Here is a 21884-nt window from a genome sequence, read left to right on the forward strand (position 1 = left end):
GTCCGGAGAAAAGAACTTGTCCACATTTCGGCGCGGATGTGCGAGTGCGGTTACCCCCCCCCCCCCCCCACATCAAAAGCTGGATACGCCACTAGCTTCGGCCCACTTGGAAGTAGGGCGTCTCCAAACCAGAGCAACTCCCTTCCAAATTTAAAACAAAAATGACAAACTTTCCCGAGTGGGGACTTATCATAGTAAAGACACTGATTAGACTTTAATTAATTTGCAATATTTCCACCTTTTCTAAATATACTGATACATTATCGGTTGATTTTTGATACATTATCGGTTGATACAGTATCCGTTCCGTGGTGATACATTATCGGATACAGTTATTTTGTAGTTACATTATCCGTCGACACGTGATACATTAGCGGATACAAATTTTACTACACTATCAGTCAATTTTTGCTACATTATCGGTTAGTGATACAATAGCGGTCAATTTGTGATACAATTTCGGTTGGTGATACGTTATCCGTTGGTTACTACATTATCAGTTGTAACAAAGGGCACTTGCACAACCGTCCTGAAATGTAGGTACATTTTTTTCCCCGGACACTTGCCCTTCGTAAAATCGAATAGTGTGGGAGGGGGGGGGGGGGGGACACACTTCACCAGTCCCAAATTATGTATCCCTTAACCCCCGTACGACTGTATCCCTGTTTGTACATGTATGTTAAAGTTTAGATTAAGTTTTGAAGAAAAAACAATGTATCGCTTTTGCATGCCTTCATGGATTTTGATGAAACTAAGGCCGTGCCCTTTCATAAAAAAATACTTTTCAGGAGCCAATCATTATTTTCTTGAACCGAAAATTAACAGCTTCTGCAGGAATAAGAACACAAAGCAAACAGGGATCGACCGCGGAAAAAGGTGACACGTGCAATCCGCGGATCACCTTGTTTTGAAATGTAAGTGCACGATTTGCAAAACTTTCTTCAGTTACTAAGCATACCTGATAAGCGCCGAGCCAAGTCGTTCCTGCCCGAATCAATCAGAGCCTTCTCCAACGTCTGCCATGCTTCTGGGTAATTTTCCTGCTTGTTCCACCATTTGTTTAACATTTCAAAGCACTGCATTTCACTGTTGTTGGGACGATTACTCCTAATTGTATTAAGAACTCCTTCAGAAAAGTTCAAGTTTATGGCCAATTTTTCCCAGTCTGTTCCAATGTCTACAGAAAGACTCAAAATGGATTTGCTGTCAGGCGGCGCATCTAAAAATGAATACAAAATGTCATTGCAGCATGAATGAAGCGCATACATGTGATAATTAATGTTGTTAGAATGTTTACATTGGGAACGACTGCGAGTATATGGATATCCCCAAAGATAAACAGGTTATTACGTTCCAACTGTATAACAAGAGATATGCATAGTAAAATAAGAGTCACAAAGCTTAATTTTAGATAGTTGTTCTTTATCTCTATGTTATGGCACTGCATTGTATTACATTTTCAAATGGAAATATTCTTCGATCGTTAGTTTTCACCTTATATGATCAGTTCGTGGCACACATTGGGTCTCCTTTTTTAGGTGTCATGTCGGTCATATTCTCTAGTTCTATATATATTCTAGTTTGATGAATTTTATTTTCGAATTTCTATTTTTCTAGCGATGAAAAATGATATGTTTAATTTTACTATCAACTTTTTCATGGGATATCGAAAATATGCCATTTATCTATTTATAAAAAAAATCTGCTTCAAATATTTAAAGTAAAGTCAATTAGCAAGATTGTAGGTCAACTCGCCCCTGACTGACTTTCCCCTTACAAACTCACCCCCTTGCCGACTCGATCCTATAGGGGCAAGGCGTTGCATGGTTTAAACGCGATAACCCACAAAAACCGAACCGTCTTTTTCACAACTTTTTAAAAAATACATTGCAAATATCTATATCGGTTAAATTCAACCAAAACTTGTGGTCATACAAGACCAAATTAAATTTTGGTTGAATTTAAACGAAATTATAACTTAAACAATTGGGTAAAGCGTAACCCAATTTTAAGTAGTTGCAGTTTTTCACCCTTGCCTGGGTCAAATTAACCCATGCAATGTTTCAGTGTATATTTCATTAGCTTTTCCACACCGAAACAAAATCAAATTGGGTAAATAATTATTGAATTATATGCAGTGGCGTAGCCACGGGGGGCGTGGGGAGGGGGGGGGCGCCCCCCCCCCGAAACCTTGTCGCCCCCAGTCGCCCCCACTGAGATTTTGAGTTTCTAAAAATATTGTAGCGGACAGTTTGTTTTCCGTAGTTACCAGTAGTAGACGGCGCTACCGCCGCCGGCGGAGTGCCTCCGGCGGCGAGCACCTGGCCTAGTTTTGGGTCTGGGCCGGCGCGCGCTCCGGAAAAAGGTTGTTGTAAATAGATCACTTCAATTGGGTTCTTTTGTTTGGGTATGCGGGAAGGATTTGGATAAGTTCCAGGGCTGGGTTAAGTTGTTACAAATGTATACTTTTTCAGACAGTGCGTTTTGTATGCTGAGAATGTTCAGTTGTGTTTTTGGAAGCATTGCGGCAGGTAGCCGGTCTTTAGAGAATTAAAACGAAACAAGTTGAGTTTTGCTTCAAGCCTTGAGTCAACTGCGTCCCTTTTTTTCTGGCGTTTTGCTAAATTGGGGGACAAGAACCCAACTAGGTCTACGCTACAATTGGTGGCAGCGGTGGGATAATTTTCGTGTCTTTTCAACGGAGAAGTTTTTATGGCGAGCCATACGATGCAGCCCGCACGAAATATCGCGGAAGCCATTAGCGACATTTCCACTGAGATCAACCGGTTAGAGCGGTCATTTTTGGACAGCTGTCGAGCTACTCGTGGATCCTCATCCCGAGCCGGAAGACGGCAACACTACGTACCAGAGACACCGGGCCCCTTTTCCCAGGATGATACAGCAGGCGACGGAAAACACGAAGCTCGCAGAAGAAACTGGTGCAGGATCTTCGTGCACAGTGGCGGGCAGCGTGCAGCGAGTCTGACAGTGATGATCACCGTTCTGGCTATCCCCAATCTCCAGTCCACCCAACTGAGGCATTCAGCGGTTGCAAACCTCGCCATGCGGGCAGGCACACGGCATTGCATACTGATACCACTACTAGTGGATACAGTGCTGCAAATGCGGTAGGCCAGCACGCAAACGTGGAACGCACCGCAGCAGTACCGCGGGTAAAGGCTCGGGAGTACGACGGGTCGTCATGCATCGAGGACTGCCTGGTGCACTTCGAACGAGTCAGCAAGATCAACTGCTGGAATCAAGAGCAGAGGGCAGACTATCTGATGGTTGCAATGAAAGGCCCAGCGCTGGAAGTTGCATGTTCCTTGCCCAAGGAGTCTCGGTCGTCCTTCCATGAGTTAGTCAAGGCCCTTGAGCGGCGATTTGGGACTGAAAAGCATCGCATTCGCCACCGCGTTGAACTGACTTCACGGAGAAGGCGTGCAGGGGAGACTGTTGCTGAGTTGGGTCAAGCCATCAGAAAATTGGTCCGCCGAGCCTACCCCGACAGCAGCTCAAAGTTTATGGAGGACTTTGCAATTGAACAGTTTAAGAACGCCCTGGACGACATCGACCTCAAACGGGCACTATTCCAAGGGAAGCCATCTACGCTTGACGAAGCTGTGGAGATTGTTGCAGAGGCTGAAGCATGGTTCAAGACGGAGAAAGCTGGACGATCAAGGGCATAGTGATACCCGACGCAAACGCGGTGAAATCTGAGGAGCCTGCGCAGACTGATGAGGTGGCAACAATGGTGCGTGAACTGTTGGAAAAACAGCGCCGTGGACAAGGAACAAAGAAGGCCGACGACTGGAAGCCAGGATGCTGGAAGTGCGGTAGCCTGGACCATTTCCGGGCCCAAAGTCCCCTCCTAAAGGACGACCAGCATCCAATAAACCAGGTAAGGCTGGTCTTGGGGCCAAAAGCCCAGCCGTAGATGTCCAGAGGCCTAGTGTACCTAAAGTGCAGGAAGTCCCGCCCCCGGCGCAGGCAGCCCCGCCGCCGGCGCAGGCGCCGCCGCCGGCGCAGGCGCCGCCGCCGGCGGCCCCTCCGCCGGAGCGGGTAGCCCCGCCGCCGGCGCAGGCAGCCCCATCTCCGGTGTTGAAAGTCCCACCGCCGCCCGGTGTTGCAATACGACCGACATCCTCTCGTGAACTGGGACTCTATGTCAGAGGGGAGATTATGGACATGGCTGTGAGTTTCCTGATTGACACGGGTGCAACGGAGAGTTTCATCTCTACCCGGTTGTTTCAAAGGACGGACCCCAAGGTGAGGCCCACACTCATGCATGCAGATCGCAGATTTCGGCAGGCTGATGGAAGTGAGCTGCGCATCGCTGGGCGAGTGAAACTGCCTATGAAGATAGGGTGAAGTCAGATCCTACACTGCGTTTGGGTGGCAGACGTGAGTGACGATGCCATCCTGGGACTGTACTTCTTGCGGGAAAACAAATGCCAGCTAATCTGGGAGGAGTGTCTCACCGTCGGTAACTATAGGGTCCCTCTGCAGAAGTATCCACAGATGCCTGCAGTCTGTCGGGTACGGATTACTGAGAATGTCGTTGTGCCCCCTTCTTCTGAAATGCTACTGGAGTGCCAAGTTTTCAGCGATGGAGGTGAGCTGCCGACATGGGTTGTGCTGCAGAATAGAGAGACGGTTGTCGAGAATCGCGAGGTTCTCGTGGCCAGTGCCCTTGTGCATACCCAGGACAACCGTGTACAAGTGAGACTCTTAAACCTATCGCCTGAAGCACTCATGCTCAGAAAGGGGACTGCTGCCGCCATCCTGGAGCCAGTGGATAGTGTTGCAGTACTGAAACACAAAGAACAGGAAAAACAAGAGACAAGGGAGAGTGAAGAGCTGGGAGTACCTGAACACCTGTCTTCACTGTTTGAGTACAGCTGTGGAGGGTTAACGGTTGATGAGCGAGCTAGACTTGCAGCCTTACTGAGACGGTTCAGTGACGTGTTCTCTACTGGGGATGGAGACATTGGCCGAACTAACATGACCCAGCACCGCATCGAGACCGGGACAGCCCCACCCATTCGACAAAGACCGAGGAGAGTACCCTTAACCCAACGGGAGGTGGCGGACAAGGAAATAGCAATAATGCTCTCGCAGGGTGTCCATGGAGTTCACCGCTTGTCCTGGTGAGGAAGAAGGACGGGTCTGTCCGAGTGTGCATTGATTACCGAAGGCTGAACGAGGTTACAGTGAAGGACGCACACCCACTCCCGCGCATAGAGGACAACCTTGACTCACTGGCAGGGTCCCAATTCTTCTCGACCCTGGACCTTGCTTCTGGGTACTGGCAGGTAGAGGTGGCTGAGGAAGATAGGCCAAAGACTGCATTTAGTACGGGGAGAGGTGGGCTATACCAGTTTATTACCATGCCTTTCGGGTTGTGCAACGCGCCCTCCATTTTTGAGCGCTTGATGGAGCGTGTCCTCGCGGGATTGCAATGGCAAGTGGCTGTTTTATACCTCGATGACGTCATCGTATTTGGACGGTCGTTTGATGAACAGGTGCAAAGACTTTGCCTAGTTTTGCAGAGGCTTCATGCAGCCAACCTGAAGTTGAAACCCAAAAAGTGCTGGCTTCTTCAGAGGCAGGTGGAGTTCCTCTGTAATGTGGTATCACCTGTGGGGGTTGCTACTGACCCTGAAAAGGTTCGTGCTGTGCGGGACAGGCCTCACCCGGCCACTGTTGCTGATGTCCGAAGCTTCCTTGGACTTGTTTCCTACTACAGGCGGTTTATTGAGGGCTTCGCTCAGATTGCTCGACCCTTGCACCAAATCACCGAGAAGGGTAGGCCATTCCGGTGGACGGCGGAATGCCAGGAAGCGTTTGAAGCGCTGAAGCATCGCCTCCTGTCGTCTCCTATACTGGCCTATCCAATCCTAGGAAAGGAGTTCATCCTCTACACTGATACCAGCGGGTTCGCAATTGGTGCTGTGCTGTCACAGGTGCAGGAGGATAGGGAACGTGTCCTTCCCTACGGAAGCAGAGCTTTGACCAAGCAGGAAAGGAACTATTGCGTGACAAGAAAGGAACTCCTGGCCATTGTGCAGTTTGTGAAGAAGTACCATCATTATCTCTATGGGACTCGCTTCAGGATTCGTACAGATCCCCGGCCCCTGAAATGGATGTTTGGTGTTCGAGATCCCCAGGGACAGCTTGCCAGATGGATGCAGAAGCTCAGCATCTATGACTTTGCCATTGAGCATCGGTCTGGTAGACGCCACGGAAACGCTGATGCATTGTCCAGGAAATGCTTCCCTAACTGTGACCACATTTCGAAGGAGGAAATCAGCCCTGGCACCATGGTGAACATTGAAGACTTGCGGCAGCCCCAAATGAAACATGTAGGAAGCAGCGTGGTGGTCTAGTAGCCTCTCCACAGGTGGAAACAGCCCAACACCCGGAGCTAGTAGCCTCACTGCCCAAACCAACACTGAAAGCAGTACATCAACCAGGGGAAGATGCAGAGCCAGGGGGTTCCAGATCACTTCCAAATGCCAACGCCACAGAGCTAAGTCAAGAGCAGCTGACCAGGTCACAGCAATGCGATGATGACTTGAAGGAAGTGCCGCAGTGGGTGGCGCATGGTCAACGGCCGTCCTGGGAGAGTTTAGCACCCTTGAGCAAAGAAATCAAATTCTGGTGGGCTCGCTTTGAACAGTTGGTGGTGGAGCAGGAAGCCCTGTGTATCCGGTGGGAGCCATGTCGACCAACTGATAAGCCCCGACGAAGAATTTTGGTACCCCGGGAACTGCAACCTGCCATACTGAAGCAGTATCATGACGAAAAAACCGGAGGACATCTCGGTGTTGCAAAAACCTTTGCTAAACTGTGTAGAAGCAACTTCTACTGGTCTTCTATGCGTCAGTCCGCTCGTCGCTTGGTCCAGCGGTGCCAACAGTGTCAGAGACGGAAACCACCAGCTAGGGCCAAGAGAGCAGAGATGAAGCACTACCAGGTGGGCTCACCTATGGAAAGAATAGCGGTTGAAGTCATGGGGCCCCTCCCTCCCACCGACAGAGGTAACCGGTACATCATTGTGGTGGGAGACTATTTCACCAAGTGGACCGAATGTTATGCAGTCCCAGATCACACTGCCAAGACCGTCGCAACCAAACTCGTCAAGTTCGTCGCCCGGTTCGGTGTTCCCCTGGAAGTCCACTCTGACCAAGGAAGAGAGTTTGAGTCTGAGGTCTTCACAAGAATGTGCTCAATCCTCGGCCTCAGAAAGACCCGCACCACTCCGTATCACCCAAGGTCCGACGGAATGATCGAGCGGTTCAACCGGACGATTAAAGCCATGCTAAGCCTGTGGGTGAACAAATCCCAAACTGACTGGGACGAGCATTTAGCCCCCCTTGCCATGGCATACCGGTCGGCAGAGCATGACACTACAAAGGAGACGCCAAACGCAATGATGTTGGGCCGCGAGGTGAGGATGCCGGTTGAACTACTGTTGGCTGCCACCCCAGAGGAGGCGCGTATTAACTCATGTGAGTACGCCCAAAATCTTCAAGAGAAGTTGAAGTTGGCCCACGAGGTTGCCAGTAAGGCTAGCAGTACACAAATGAGGGCCCGGAAGAAGCATTATGACAGGAACGCAGTGCGGATGGTCTACAACAGGGGAGATGTGGTGTGGCTCCATTGCAAGGCAAGGAAGAAGGGAGTTTGCCCGAAGCTGAGCCTGAGCAGGACTGGTCCCTTTGTCGTACTGGAAAGACTGTCTGATGTGGTGTACAGGATTCGGAAAACCCCTCGCTCTAGCCCGCAGGTGGTTCACGCAGACAGGTTGAAAATTAGCGAAGGAGTTAGTGCAGAGGACTGTGGATTCAAAGAGTTTGAGCTGGTATCGTCCTCAGGCCAACCAAGCACCCCCGCCGGCGCGGGCAGCCCAGCCGCCGGCGCGGGTGGCTCCTCCGCCGGAGCGGGTAGCCCCGCCGCCGGCGCGGGCAGCCAAGCCGCCGGCGCGGGTGGCTCCTCCGCCGGAACGGGTAACCCCGTTCTCGGCGCGGGTAGCCCCGTTCTCGGCGCGGGTAGCCCCGCCGCCGGCACGGGCAGCCCCGCCGGCGGCGCGGGTGGCCCCGCCGCCGGAGCGGGTGGCCCCGCCGGCGGAGCGGGCAATCAACAGCATACAACGACTTGCTCAGAACAAAAGACAAGCACACCACGAACACGCCGGGGCAGAGCAGTTCGCAAGCCCCCGCGATACTTGCAGCAAGTGTACCCTTACCCTAACACTAGCGAGCCGGCAGAGGGCGCTAACGACCATCGTCTTACGCATAGCGAGCTGGGACAGGAACAGACAGTGATGGAGGAACGTACAATGTACAACTGCAGAGTTTGCGGACAACAGTATGCGTCGTCTTACAATAGACGCAGGCACGAGAAGGCGGCGCATGAAGGGCGGTCTTTTCGTTGTGTACAATGCCCCCAGACCTACCGGCGGGCCGACTACCTGGCTCGACACGCCAGATCCCATGAGGCAGCAACTGGTGGAGGGATGGCGGGCGAGGGAGCAGCTGTTGGGGGCGTTGCCGCGCCGGCCCCGGTGAGGAGAATTTCTCCGATGAATCACTCGTCCGAGGCAAGGCTGTATCTTCAAGGGCGATGGTACCAGGCAGACCGGGTGGAGACAGCAGGCTTGAGTAGGTGCTCACCACCAAGAGAGTTACAGCGTGCAGAGGTGAAGACTTCGGAGGCCGCCGCCCAGACAGAGCCGGTGCTGATGACGGAGGAGTTCTCCACTTCCACCGGGGAGACAAAGACGGAACCAGACGGCACCCAGGTATACAGAGAAACTGAGGCCGTTGGATTCCGGGAACCGGGGGACATCTGGTGGCGGACATGGCACCGTGACGGCCTGGGAGAGGGACCATGGTAGTCGCCCCCAGTCGCCCCCACTGAGATTTTGAGTTTCTAAAAATATTGTAGTGGACAGTTTGTTTTCCGTAGTTACCAGTAGTAGACGGTGCCACCGCCGCCGGCGGAGTGCCTCCGGCGGCGCGCACCTGGCCTGGGTCTGGGCCGGCGCGCGCTCCGGAAATAGGTTGTTGTAAATAGATCACTTCAATTGGGTTCTTTTGTTTGGGTACGCGGGAAGGGTTTGGATAAGTTCCAGGGCTGGGTTAAGTTGTTACAAATGTATACTTTTTCAGACAGTGCGTTTTGTATGCTGAGAATGTTCAGTTGTGTTTTTGGAAGCAGCGGCAGGTAGCCGGTCTTTAGAGAATTAAAACGAAACAAGTTGAGTTTTGCTTCAAGCCTTGAGTCAACTGCGTCCCTTTTTTCTGGCGTTTTGCTAAATTGGGGGACAAGAACCCACCTAGGTCTACGCTACAATATTATCATTAGTAATAACATCACGCCCCCTCCCCCCATGAAATGTTCCAGCCCCCCCCCCCCCCCCCCAGCGCCCACCACTGAAAAATTCCTGGCTACGCCACTGATTATATGGCCAATTCCAAATAAGTGCCGACTTTTCTATCCGTCCATGGTCTCAATAATTGTCATTGATTAGGAATTGGATTTGGGGTGAGGGTAGTTTTTCTTTCTTTAATGTTTTAATCTTAATTTTTTTTATTTGGCTCTCCTTTTTTGCAAAAAAGGTCATTTATCCTTTTGGACGTACCGTAATTTTCGGAATATAAGCAGCGGTAATGGTAGTCCTGAAAAGGACTGTTATGTTAACTTCTTCGGTGTAGCCTTTTCCACGGATGCAAGTTTCGGACCGTGTTCTTATTGCCGCGGTCAAAATATCAGTCGCCATGGACAAAACGACAAACCTGCACTCTTGTATTCCATTGGCCATAACTCGATAAATATTTACCCGATTGGAAAGATTTTTTCGTTGGCTTCTTCATATCCCAGGAATTTGGCCATATGGCCTCCCAGGATGATTCAGTTTTCGAAGCCAATTCCCGAAAGAACTGATCATCAACAGGGTGTTTGAAGCATTTTCGTCAGTACAAGGTGATACCTCTTTGGGATTGATTTTTGAATTAAAATCAAAGAGAAGAAAAAGAAGCCAGATGTCCGTGCTTTTATCTTTGTCATTGTTTACTGAATTAAATATAGTGTGCGTTTCCGGTAAAGTTGACATGTTGAAAGATGTTTTTTTTTTCGATACAAATTCATGTATACTTTTTTGACGGTACGGAAATTATAGTGGTTGATGATGGGTGCAATTAATTTAAATATCTCTTTAACTACAGATGCTAAACTCCGAGAGTCCTAGAGAGGAGCTTAACAAAAACTAAACCATCGATCATAACAGTTGCACAACTGCACTTTCAAAGCGGTCTTTTTCATGACTTTAATGTAGTAAGTTAGGGTGATTTTATTCTGGATGGTAACGTTTCCAGTAAGCATTTACCTTTCCGTCCACCGCCCAGTAAGCCATCAGTACACAGACGGAGTGAGATGTTCTCGTCCTGATGAATTCCACAGTCCTGAAGTGTCAGCAAGTTATGGAGCTGGTAAAGTAATTAAGATCCTGATATAACACACACTTTTTGAGCGAAGATTTAACGACGACAGTTTGCGGTTTAGGTTACACAACAGTGTAAAAAAAAAGGCAATGAAACATAAATTTAACTTTTCACCGTGGTGCATTTTTATCGTGAGACTAGATTGGTAGGGCTAAAACCAAAATTATTAATTTTCATAATGGTTTATTGGGTTTATTTTTTTCAGTAGGTACGATCTTCAGTCTCTAATCTCCATTGCATCGACATCAGAAGCAGAATTATCTGTAAAGCCTTCTTTACCTCAAAGTTCCGAAAGTTTCTTCGGATGTACAGTCGCTGCTGTTGAGGCCGGACACTGATTTTCTCGCAAATTATCTGTTTAAGAGTCGAGACAGATGTCTCTGGATCCATTTGTAAACACATTGTCGTCGGTCTATGTGTCAGGTGACTTCTGATGAAGACCTGTAGTGCCACATATCTGAAACTGTTAGAATGGTGGACTTGCATTATAACGCCATATAAATACTTTGAACATACATTTTGAAATAAATCATGGAAAATTCAATTGTTCTTGAAACTATTTTTTCAAAGTAAGGAAAGATGATTGTTTTCAAAAGGAATACGAATAGCCGTGTTTTACCACTTAAGCTGAGGCTTGTCTTGATGACACACTTGTTCTTTTTTCAGATTCTCATCTTCGGCTGATGCCGCCCCGTTTTGTTTGCTCTCCTCGTCAACTCCTGCATCTTGACGCCTTTCTGGCTCGGGTCCATCTGCTTCGTCTCTCAATTCATTCGTTGCTGATACAAGAGGGAAACAGGGTGATCATAATTTTATTGTTTACCAATTGTTTAAACTATCTCTAATTGTTTTCATATTTATGTTTTTAATAACATGTGAATATAAGAAATCTCCTTGGTCACATGTTAGCTCACCCGGTACATTTTCAGCCAAATCAGTCAACCCGATGGCCTCCAATGCTCGTCTCAGCTTCTGAGCTGCTTCGTCGCGATCTGTCGTCTTTTTCCACCAAGTGAGTAACATGTGACGGCTCTGTTTAGTGGTGCCTTCGTTGGTGGTTTGGATGTTTGCAATTTCCGCTTCTTCATATCCTAGGTCTTTAGCCAATTCCTTCCAAGATGATTCAGTTTTTGAGGACAAGTCCTTGAGGTATTCATCATCGACGCTGGCTTTGTCTGCCAAAAGAACTATTAACTGAGCCGTCAATGAAACCATTTCTAGTGCGGCCAAAACCGTTTAAGTTATTAACGTATATTACAAAACCAACAAAGAGAATCACGTGTTCTTACTAAAGGTTCCGCTAAAGATAGCAAAATCTTCGTATGAGGTACTTTGTTCACATTAACATTTATTAATAACCACTGTCATTTACCTTTTGGCACATCGTTTTCATCTAGGTCTTGTATTGATTGATGGAGATATATGATTTCATCCCTGTCAACACCATTCTCCTCCAGTGTGAGTAAGTCACAAAGCTGACAGTAGATAGATTTCAAGAGTACATGAATAACTGTTACAAATTATTATATAGCAACTTTTGGACAAATTCTTGAATAACAAAGGGAAATGTGAGATTGTGTTTCTTGCATATACATTTTCACAACTCCCCTATGCGAAAATCTCAGTTTTGGATCTTTCAAATTTGAGTGTCTGTACAATTGAAACATACCGACCTGAACGTTCCGTCGGATGTAAAGACGCTGGTGCCGCGCCTCAATACCAATCAGCTTCTCTATGAGCTCTTTTAAAGATTGAACGGATGTCCCTGGATGCAGTTGGAAGCTGAGCGTCTGTGTTGCATTGTTGTTATCATTTTCTGGAGTCTTGACAGATATGTTCAGCTTCTGTTGCAGGTTACTTATGACACTGTGATAAAAAGGTTTGGAGTTTATATTTTAGCTTCTATTCAGTAAGTTTATGAATTTGGTTCCAGCAAGAGTGAAATATAGACTGTATAAGTATTCCTAATTCTGTCTCAAAGATCGATTGTATAGGAGTGGTTTTATTTCAACCGAAATTATTCTTGAAATCAAGACTTACAAACAAAGTTCATTTTGTGGCATTAAAATTGAGAAAAAAATATATATTTATTGCTCCTTCGTCGCTTCGACTAACCATTTCCAGAAACTATAATATATCATCCAAGTTGACTCCGATTGACTCCTGCCGAGTTTAGTTTAATTAGTTTTACGTGTTTACTTTGCGAACATATGTATATTGAATAATTTGAATCCTCATTTATTATTAGACTCGAAGGTGTGCAGGGCATCGCTGCAATATTTGTTTCATGTTTCAAGGAATTTGGATTGATGAATTTTGGATTGTAACCTGTACTTCTACCCATTGAAATAAGCCACGGGTCCATCCAAATTCTTTAAGTTTATTTGGAGCAAAACTGTCTAAAGGGTCAGTAAATTTTGTATAATTCCGTGGGACGTAACATGGACTAGAAAAGTGGGGGTTTTCACTTTCATCCCCAAAATGAAGTCCTCATTAAAGAGATGATTTTATAACAGACAAAATTATTTATCATATGATGTACATATGACAAAACATGAAGAGACATGTGTTTCTCATGTGATTTCCAGTGTAGAATATTTTGATTAACAGTTCTAGGTAACTTTTCAGGCTTTGCATGGTGGAGATACTAATGAATGAAAGGTTTGCGAAAACAATAAACAGAATGGTTCTGAAAAGAACTATATTATATGTTATGTTATAATATGATGCACGCAACCTGCTTGCAGTAATTTGGTTGAAAAAGGAAATGTGGAAGAAAAACTTGGAAGACATTCTGATTGTGCGCGCAACTTTTGTAAATATTTTGTAATTATTGTGGGAAGTGCAGCATCACCTCTCATTTTGTTTTCTGAGTGCTTTTCAGTTCATGTATTGATGGGACTGCCGAAGAATGATTTCTTTGGGAGGGCCAATCGAGGAGACGTGACATCATGTTTAGGCTGCGCCTCTAAGTGATTTTAGTGCAGTCACTCAATTGAAACAATATATAATCACAAAAAGCCTTGGTTTAGAGAGCTGGAGTTTTCTTTAAAGTTGCCCATTTACGAAGTCCCTTACCTTTCTGTTGCAGGTTTACTTCTTGGTTTGCGGGTAATCAATGATGATGATGTCTTTCTCTCATGGGAGTGGTAATGAGACGACGGTTTCCTGTATGGAAGCACAGAAAGAAACGCCTCCTTCCTACGCCTGCTGACTTTAGTCTTTCTGCTGACGAGTTTGGTGTTGGAGTGGTCGTACACGACGGTTGTTGCCTTGATATAGGCATTCAACTGCTGAATGGTCTTTTGCGGCATCTTTGTAACCAGTTGATGGTGAAGAAATGTGTGACGAATCACACACAGACGAAAGAAAAATCATCTAGAAGTTGTCCATATACTGGCCTTCAATGACCTACTGTGATAGATTGTACGTAAATCAGCTAAACGCCCCATAAGTACTGTTAATATTAACAGCCAGGCTACAGATGCGCATACTTCTCGGTTTGGTAATGAACCCTGGCAAGGTAGCACAGACTACATCTGACCTTGTCTTGTTTCAACTGATTTGTACACGACGAGGCAGGACACCAGATCCTGTTTTTATCTATTGGGGGTTTTCCAAACCACGGATTTGTCTCCAGTTTCTGCATCGTCTGTGACTTGAAAATATTGTTTTGGAATAATGTCAAACCTCGTTGGAAATGTTTAAAATATTGACTTCGCTTAGAATAAGATTTAATGTTGCTGCAGTAGAGCAATGGCCTGGATTGAGCCGGATTCGCCTAAAGTCAGAGGCCTAAAACTCTCCCTAGGCCAAAAGGGAACCGAAGCCGTGTACTGGAAACCCAATTATATTTGACTTTATCTAGCCAGCGGCATCAGACTTGGTAAACAATCGCATAACCGTCGTAAACACTTCAGTTTTGGACTTTTGGAACATGGCGTGATTTGATAAACCCCCATGAAGAATATTGGCATTGTGAGAACACACGTACGTATGCTGCTTTAACATGGACGACAACCAGTTATACAATCGTAACCAGAAACTATACCCGTATTTGTTGGGAAAAAAAAGCTCTTTCTGAACCGTTAAAAAAAATTCTGAAGACGAAACAGCCTCGTCACACCTGTCATTCCCGTGGTTTTGGATGATCAAATGGCGGGGGCATTGATCAGGATGCCACTGTACTGGCACTGACAGCATGCATGTGGTATACAGAACTAAACCTTACAGGGTTCAATGCTCGCAAGTAGTTATCAACTTGACACCGAGATGGATTTCAGAATAACACCTCTTTGAATAATTCTTCTTTTAAAATGATGAAAAACAGTGGCGCAGCCAGGATTATTTCAGGGGGATGGAGTGGGGGTGGGGCACCAGCCCTTTATGAAGGGGCACCAAAATGTCCAGATCATCACAAAATCTGCAAATTCGAAAACTGAAAACCAAATCCACATATTGGCCCAGGCGGGCTTCGAACCCGGGTCACAGCGGTGGAGGGCGAGGAAAGTACCGCTATGCCAACCTGACTCCCCGAGTCTGACTCCCAGAAATGCGAGTCGCCACGGCTTACAAGCTCTATGAAATTGGTACTGCAGGTTTTGGTTCTGGGGAACCAGCCCCCACCCCGCTTGATGAGGAGTCCCGCTCAGAAATTAAAACAAAACTTGCCGCTTAGAAATTCCACTTTTCATGACCCCCTTGGTATTGTGTTCACAATGTTTCGCTGATAGCCTTTTGCTCTAAACATCAAGGAATATTGGCCAAGAAGTGAATGAGATTGCACAACAGATATCTAGAATCGAAGCCGTATGTGCTTCGCACTCTGCGCTAGCATTTAATAATAGGTCGACTTTTTGGGGGTGTTAACCCCTCCCCCACCCGTTTCCGAATCAGGCAATCCTACGCCGGCCCTGGTGACAACGAAATTGTGGGAAAACACCCACACACACACAGAAAAAGAATCTCTTGGGTGTATTGTTGAGGGTGCATGCCACAATGTTGCATGTAAGGGGTCCCAATGAGTGTACAATGATCACGTGCCTAGATTTTGTCTGCTTTGGACCCGTAATTTGCCTTGTTGTAGCGCCCTCATTTGTCCAAGAGGCTCTAATGATCTAAAATTGTGTACTTGCCATAATGGCTTGAAATTTGCAGTTGTTGAAGAAATTTCAAAAACTTCAGTTCGTGAAATGCGTAAATTAGGCTGAACATCTCCCAGATGTACACAGAATGTGCCAAACCCCTCTTCGCACTATTCAATCAGTTCTCAGATATACAGCATTATTCATGTCCCATTGCTATGATTTAGCGCCACCATTTTACCAGACCACTTTTCCCGGATTGGGGGTGACGCTGTACATCACATAATTCATGAAGGTTTACCGGCGTCCATGGCTTGAATGGAGTCTCTTCATTTTAGGGTTTGTATCCAGTAAATGTCGAAGTTCTAAACCGGACCTGAAGGTGCTCTGATTAGCAATGAACCATTTCACAGAGAGATTGGAAGTATATGCAATGAAGGTAGTGCGCGTTGCATCATGGGACAGTTTGCGAGACGTACCGGTGTCACATGAAAATCCGACTCCTAGGAAAATCGGACCCCATTTTCCCTTTTATTGGTTAATCCCTCGCACGTGACAGGTCACTCTCCCCAAACGATCCTAAAAATAGTTTAGTATCGTACTCACGCGTGCGCAATACTACCAATGAGTCCACATTTGATGGATTCGGATATTCACGCTACACCGGTATTTTGTGCTTCGCAATGATGACCCACAATGCAGCGTAACATATTCATCCACTGCACATTTCCGGTCTGGCAGCTATCCGTAGGAAGTCTATGGAGTGGGAGGTTATTTTTTGGTTTTCAAATGGCGATAACTTCATGACTAGTTCTATAAAGGGCGTTGTTATTAGTGGGATTCATCACTCATAGGTTATTGGTTAATTGCGTTCCGATTTTTAAAGACTGGATATTTATCGGATGTATTTGTGGCAAATTATTAACTGGTATGCACCCTTTTACTATTTTCCCCCTTTTTGACCGCCTTTAAAGCAATGACAAATGAGTTCAAATCGTTCTCCTTTCCCATTCAGGCCTTTATTTGCCAATACCTTATTTAAGACAAGACTAAAAAATGATTCACATTAATTTCCAATACAAAAGTAAAAGATCTCTTTTTTCCATCAGGATCAAAATTTAAAAGAAATACTAAATACTCTTCATTGTGGATAAAGTTAACCCAAACTTTATTAAAAGAGACTTTTTCTCAACATGCAAACATTGATAACTGGCATTTGTTGCAAATGTTTTAAAATGTTTACCGTTCCTTTGATTGTCAACAGTGTGATTCCTTTTTAAAAATTTGAACATAAAATGAAAAAATACCGACAATTTTTTTATACGGAAGTGTCCACAAATCGTATACACAATGTAGTTGGCTTGACATTAGGATTGGTTTCTCAGGAATTACAGTCCGCTAAAATCCAAACTTCAGAAATAGTTGGTTTTTATATCAACTATCACCAATGGTATCTTAAGGTTTCGGGCTTTTGACAAAATAATGCAATTTGGAGTATTTCCCCCATATGACACCATTTAACATTAATACAATAATTGTTTCTGCTTTAACTTTTCTAACGTTGTCAACGTAAGCATAACATGAACACCCACAAAGAGGAATGGTGAGTAGTGGCCGCATTATACAGGTATACTGTCTACGCATGCGTACATATTTAATCTTTGAAGACCGGTCGCATTAAAAAGATTGTCTCTGCCAAATTAATCAAATACACAATTTCAAATGTATGTAAACACTTCAAGCCATGAGAGACTGTTTTGATACAAAAATAAACGGTTATGGGTAAGATCTTCTTGTGGCACAATCAATATAAGCGTATTAATATGTACACTTTCAAACTTTCAGTTCGATTCCTCAGACAAAGTTGAGGTTATCAAAGATATGTACAAGTTATAAACAGCATGGCACATTCTGGTAATCTTGATATTTCTTACTGACTGCATGCCATAATCTCATTGGTCCACATTATTAAAAATCGCATATATCGAGTAAATTCTTTACCAGGCGTACACAAACAATAAGTCAACGGCGACATAAACCGGTGCTTAGAGTATTCAATTACTTAGGTACAATCATGCATGATAGGCTGTTCAACAAAACCAGGCTTTACTCAATCAAACAACCGCAGTCTCTTGTTAGTATCTTATTATGTTTACTAAGATGATGTCGTTAGAGAGGGTATATGAAATGAAGTGTCTTCAATTTTAATGATTTTACTTGAAGGAGTTCTTAAGCTAAACATTTATCTCACGTTTCACTTTTCTGGCAAGCAACAGAGCCGATGTTAAGCTGTCCTCGATTTCATTACGATGATATTTACACTGAGCCTGCATTGGACTAAACTCTTCAATTACACTGGTATGAAATTGTCACAATGTCGATATGTGTTTGATATTCATTACTCCCAAATCTGTGAGGCGGGTACAAACTAGTCGGCCCGTATACAGAGGGGAGCGGAGAACGCTTTACGATTCTTTTCCTGGAAATTATTAGGGGGCCACTTTGCTTTGTTAGAAACAGAGGGAAGTTCTGAAGTGTGCCATGATAAAGCTGGGTGTGTCTGTATGAGTTTAGAGACTGATCTATTCTTTTACAACCTGCACCAAGCCCCTTCATTTCAACTATTTTGCTTGAGTTCCAAAATTAAATACTGAAAAGAACTCCGTATCGAAAAAAAAATCTTGATCCTGGTGGTTCGTGAATAGCCCGGGGGAGCGATGAAAGTACAAGTATTATCAATAACAATACCCGTCTCAAATTTACCTGTTTTTTAAAGTGAGAAATGGATTAGCTTGATTACGAATACTAATTTGTTTTTAAGTTGTTGAACAAATATGCATCAATTCTCTGTTCACACCAAAATGCCTGGATTCAGTAAATTACTGCGTTTCCCAAGTTTCTCACAACAAATTGTGACTTAAAGACTGACTCGATCTAAATGACTACAAAATTATATACATCATATACTCTAGCTCACTCATCTTATAGGCTACTTGGGCATGCACATCATATAATAGATCTCAGCTCAGACATATATTGGACATCTAGTCATCTTCAGAAGACCCAAAATCAACTCCACTTCCCCGTGCCTCGGATATGTGTTTCTTATCTTCTTTTGTCAACGAACAATAGCCCAATTTCAGGCGAACATGCTTCATCTGTTTCAGGCAGCAAGCCCATGTTTGTGCAGAGCCACTCAAAGAATCATTTCCCTCAAGGCTGAGGGATTCTAGGGTTGGCATTCGACTTACTGCTGCAGCAAGGTGTTCAATGTCAGTACTCTGCAATGAGCAATGGATTAATTCCAGCTTCCGAAGTTCCGTCATGTTTTGAAAGGGTGGGGTCCATATTTCTGAGGAACCACCAAGACCAATTCCACGAAGGGTCAACACGACCAAATCGCTCCGATTACTGAATGGCTGTAAAATATCCGCCATACCCTCGCCCGTTAATACTGAGAGCCTCTGAATGCCCAGCTGTATGCCATTATCGCATGGCTGAACATGACACTCCTCAGCGGACCCATCGCGACTGTAAATCCCACACTTTCTCATCAAACGATAAGAAACGCTGATTTTAATCATCCTCTGAAAACTAGCCGGCCACGTTCTTACGATACGACTCAAGTCCCATTTTCTTGAAAGGTTTAGATCGGTCAGGTTTGGCATCTCCCCAACAGATGAAGCTATATGTGGAAGATCTTGTTCATTTATGGCACATTTCGATAAATTTAGTGAGTTCAGGTGAATCATCTTCCGCAAACTAGCCGCCCACGTCTTGGCGTTACCACCCAATTCCTCATTGCGTGAAAGGTTAAGATCGGCCAAGTTTGGCATCTCCCCAACTGATGATGCAATGTGTGATAGATCTTGTCCATTTATGTCGCATTTCCATAAATCAAGTGATTTCAGGTGAATCATCTTCTGCAAACAAGCCGCCCACGTTCCTGCGTGACCACCCAATCCCTCATTCCATGAAAGGCTAAGATGGGCCAAGTTGGGCATGTCCCCAACTGATGATGCAATGTGTGATATATTTTGTTGATTTATGTCGCATTCCCATAAGTCGAGTGATTTCAGGTGAATCATCTTCTGCAAACAAGCCGACCACGTTCCTGCGTGACCACCCAATCCTTCATTGAATGAAAGGCTAAGATGAGCCAAGTTGGGCATCTCCCCAACTGATGATGCAATGTGTGATAGATCTTGTCCATTGATGTCGCATTCCCATAAATCGAGTGATTTCAGGTGAATCATCTTCTGCAAAGAAGCCGCCCACGTTCCTGCGTGACCACCCAATCCCTCATTAAATGAAAGGCTTACATGGGCCAAGTTGGGCATGTCCCCAACTGATGATGCAATATGTGATAGATCTTGTTCATTTATGTCGCATTCCCATAAATCGAGTGATTTCAGGTGAATCATCTTCAGCAAAAAAGCCGCCCACGTTCCTGCGCGACAACCCAATCTCTCATTGCCTGAAAGGCTAAGATGGGCCAAGTTGGGCATGTCCCCAACTGATGATGCAATGTGTGATAGATCTTGTTCATTTATGTCGCATTCCCATAAGTCGAGTGATTTTAGGTGAATCATCCTCTGCAAACTAGCCGCCCACGTTCCTGCGCTACCACCCAATGCCTTATTGAATGAAAGGTTAAGATTGGCCAAGTTTGGCATCTCCCCAACCGATGATGCAATATGTGGTATATCTTGTTCATTTATGCAACATTCCGATAAATCGAGTGATTTAAGTTGCATCATCCCCTGCAAACCAGACACCCAGGTTCCCACATTACCACCCAAGATACCATTCTGTGGAAGGTTGAGATTGGCCAAGTTAGGAACTTGACCTAATGCTGCAGCAATGTGTTCAATGTCAGCGATTTGCAGTGAGCAATCCCTTATTTCTAACTCCTGAAGTTCCGTCAGGTTTTGCAAGAGTGGGGTCCAGATACTTGCTGAACCATCCAGACCGTAAATGCCATCAAGGGACAATCTGAATAACTTTCTGCGATTAGTGAATGACTGCAGTACATCCGCCAAATCCTTGGCAGTAAGTGAGAACCTCTCGATGCTCATCTCTATGCCATTACCCAATGACTGTACACGCCACACCTCGGGGTAACTACTGAAATCACAATCCACCAGATTCCGCATGGGACTTACTGATTCAGCGATATATTTCAAATCGCGACTGTTAATGCTACAATTACTCATGTCAAGCTTCTTTAAATGAATCATCGACTGCAAACTAGCCGCCCACGTTTCGGCGTTCCCACCCAAGTTACCATTCTTTGAAAGGTTGAGATTGGCCAAGTTTGGTACTTGACCTAATGCTGCAGCAAGGTGTTCAATGTCAGCGATTTGCAGTGAGCAATCCCTTAATTCTAACTCCTGAAGTTCCGTCAGGTTTTGCAAGAGTGGGGTCCAGATACTTGCTGAACCATCCAGACCGTAAATGCCATCAAGGGACAATCTGAATAACTTTCTGCGATTAGTGAATGACTGCACTACATCCGCCAAATCCTTGGCAGTAAGTGAGAACCTCTCGATGCTCATCTCTATGCCATTACCCAATGACTGTACACGCCACACCTCGGGGTAACTACTGAAATCACAATCCACCAGATTCCGCATGGGACTTACTGATTCAGCGATATATTTCAAATCGCGACTGTTAATGCTACAATTACTCATGTCAAGCTTCTTTAAATGAATCATCGACTGCAAACTAGCCGCCCACGTTTCGGCGTTCCCACCCAAGTTACCATTCTTTGAAAGGTTGAGATTGGCCAAGTTTGGTACTTGACCTAATGCTGCAGCAAGGTGTTCAATGTCAGCGATTTGCAGTGAGCAATCCCTTAATTCTAACTCCTGAAGTTCCGTCAGGTTTTGCAAGAGTGGGGTCCAGATACTTGCTGAACCACCCAAACCGTTAATGCCAACAAGGGACAATCTGAATAACTTTCTGCGATTAGTGAATGACTGCAGTACATCCGCCAAATCCTTGGCAGTAACTGAGAACTCCTTGATGCTCAACGCTATGCCATTACCCAATGACTGTACACGCCACTTCTCAATAAAACTACCGAAATCACAATTCACCAGATTCCGCATGTGACTTACTGATTCAGCGATATATTTAAAATCACGACTGTTAATGCTACAATAACTCATGTTAAGGTACTTTAAGTGAATCATCGACTGCAAACTAGCCGCCCACGTTCCGGCGTTACCACCCAACCCCTCATTGCCTGAAAGGTCAAGATTGGCCAAGTTTTGCATCTCCCCAA

General features: G+C 45.4%; 2 protein-coding genes across 2 annotated transcripts; both read right to left on the bottom strand.

The window, feature by feature from the left end:
* Positions 1 to 862: 862 nt before the first annotated feature.
* Positions 863 to 10931, bottom strand: LOC119725343. Its single transcript, XM_038196738.1, has 3 exons — positions 10788 to 10931; positions 10394 to 10493; positions 863 to 1219 (listed from the first exon to the last, which is right to left on the bottom strand). Exons 1-3 carry the CDS (start codon positions 10908 to 10910, stop codon positions 942 to 944), a joined length of 501 nt encoding a protein of 166 aa, XP_038052666.1. The 5' UTR covers positions 10911 to 10931; the 3' UTR covers positions 863 to 941.
* A 192-nt stretch (positions 10932 to 11123) lies between these two features.
* On the bottom strand, positions 11124 to 13822 carry LOC119726023. The gene is made up of 5 exons (XM_038197643.1): positions 13587 to 13822; positions 12182 to 12374; positions 11881 to 11983; positions 11423 to 11683; positions 11124 to 11287 (listed from the first exon to the last, which is right to left on the bottom strand). The coding sequence occupies exons 1-5, from the start codon at positions 13820 to 13822 to the stop codon at positions 11124 to 11126; spliced, it is 957 nt and encodes a 318-aa protein (XP_038053571.1).
* Positions 13823 to 21884: the final 8062 nt, after the last annotated feature.

The sequence above is a fragment of the Patiria miniata genome, unplaced genomic scaffold, assembly GCF_015706575.1.
Source record: "Patiria miniata isolate m_02_andy unplaced genomic scaffold, ASM1570657v1 HiC_scaffold_19, whole genome shotgun sequence".
In the NCBI taxonomy this organism is placed as follows: Eukaryota; Metazoa; Echinodermata; class Asteroidea; order Valvatida; family Asterinidae; genus Patiria; species Patiria miniata.

Coding starts and splice junctions, on each gene's coding strand:
- LOC119726023 (XM_038197643.1), bottom strand. CDS start 13,822: ATGCCGCAAAAGACCATTCAGCAGTTGAATGCCTATATCAAGGCAACA. Junction 11,984..12,181: donor ACATCCGACGGAACGTTCAG/GTCGGTATGTTT, acceptor ATCTACTGTCAG/CTTTGTGACTTACTCACACT. Junction 11,684..11,880: donor TGAAAACGATGTGCCAAAAG/GTAAATGACAGT, acceptor TTCTTTTGGCAG/ACAAAGCCAGCGTCGATGAT.
- LOC119725343 (XM_038196738.1), bottom strand. CDS start 10,910: ATGTGTTTACAAATGGATCCAGAGACATCTGTCTCGACTCTTAAACAG. Junction 10,494..10,787: donor GAAACTTTCGGAACTTTGAG/GTAAAGAAGGCT, acceptor TTACTTTACCAG/CTCCATAACTTGCTGACACT. Junction 1,220..10,393: donor ACTGGGCGGTGGACGGAAAG/GTAAATGCTTAC, acceptor ATTCATTTTTAG/ATGCGCCGCCTGACAGCAAA.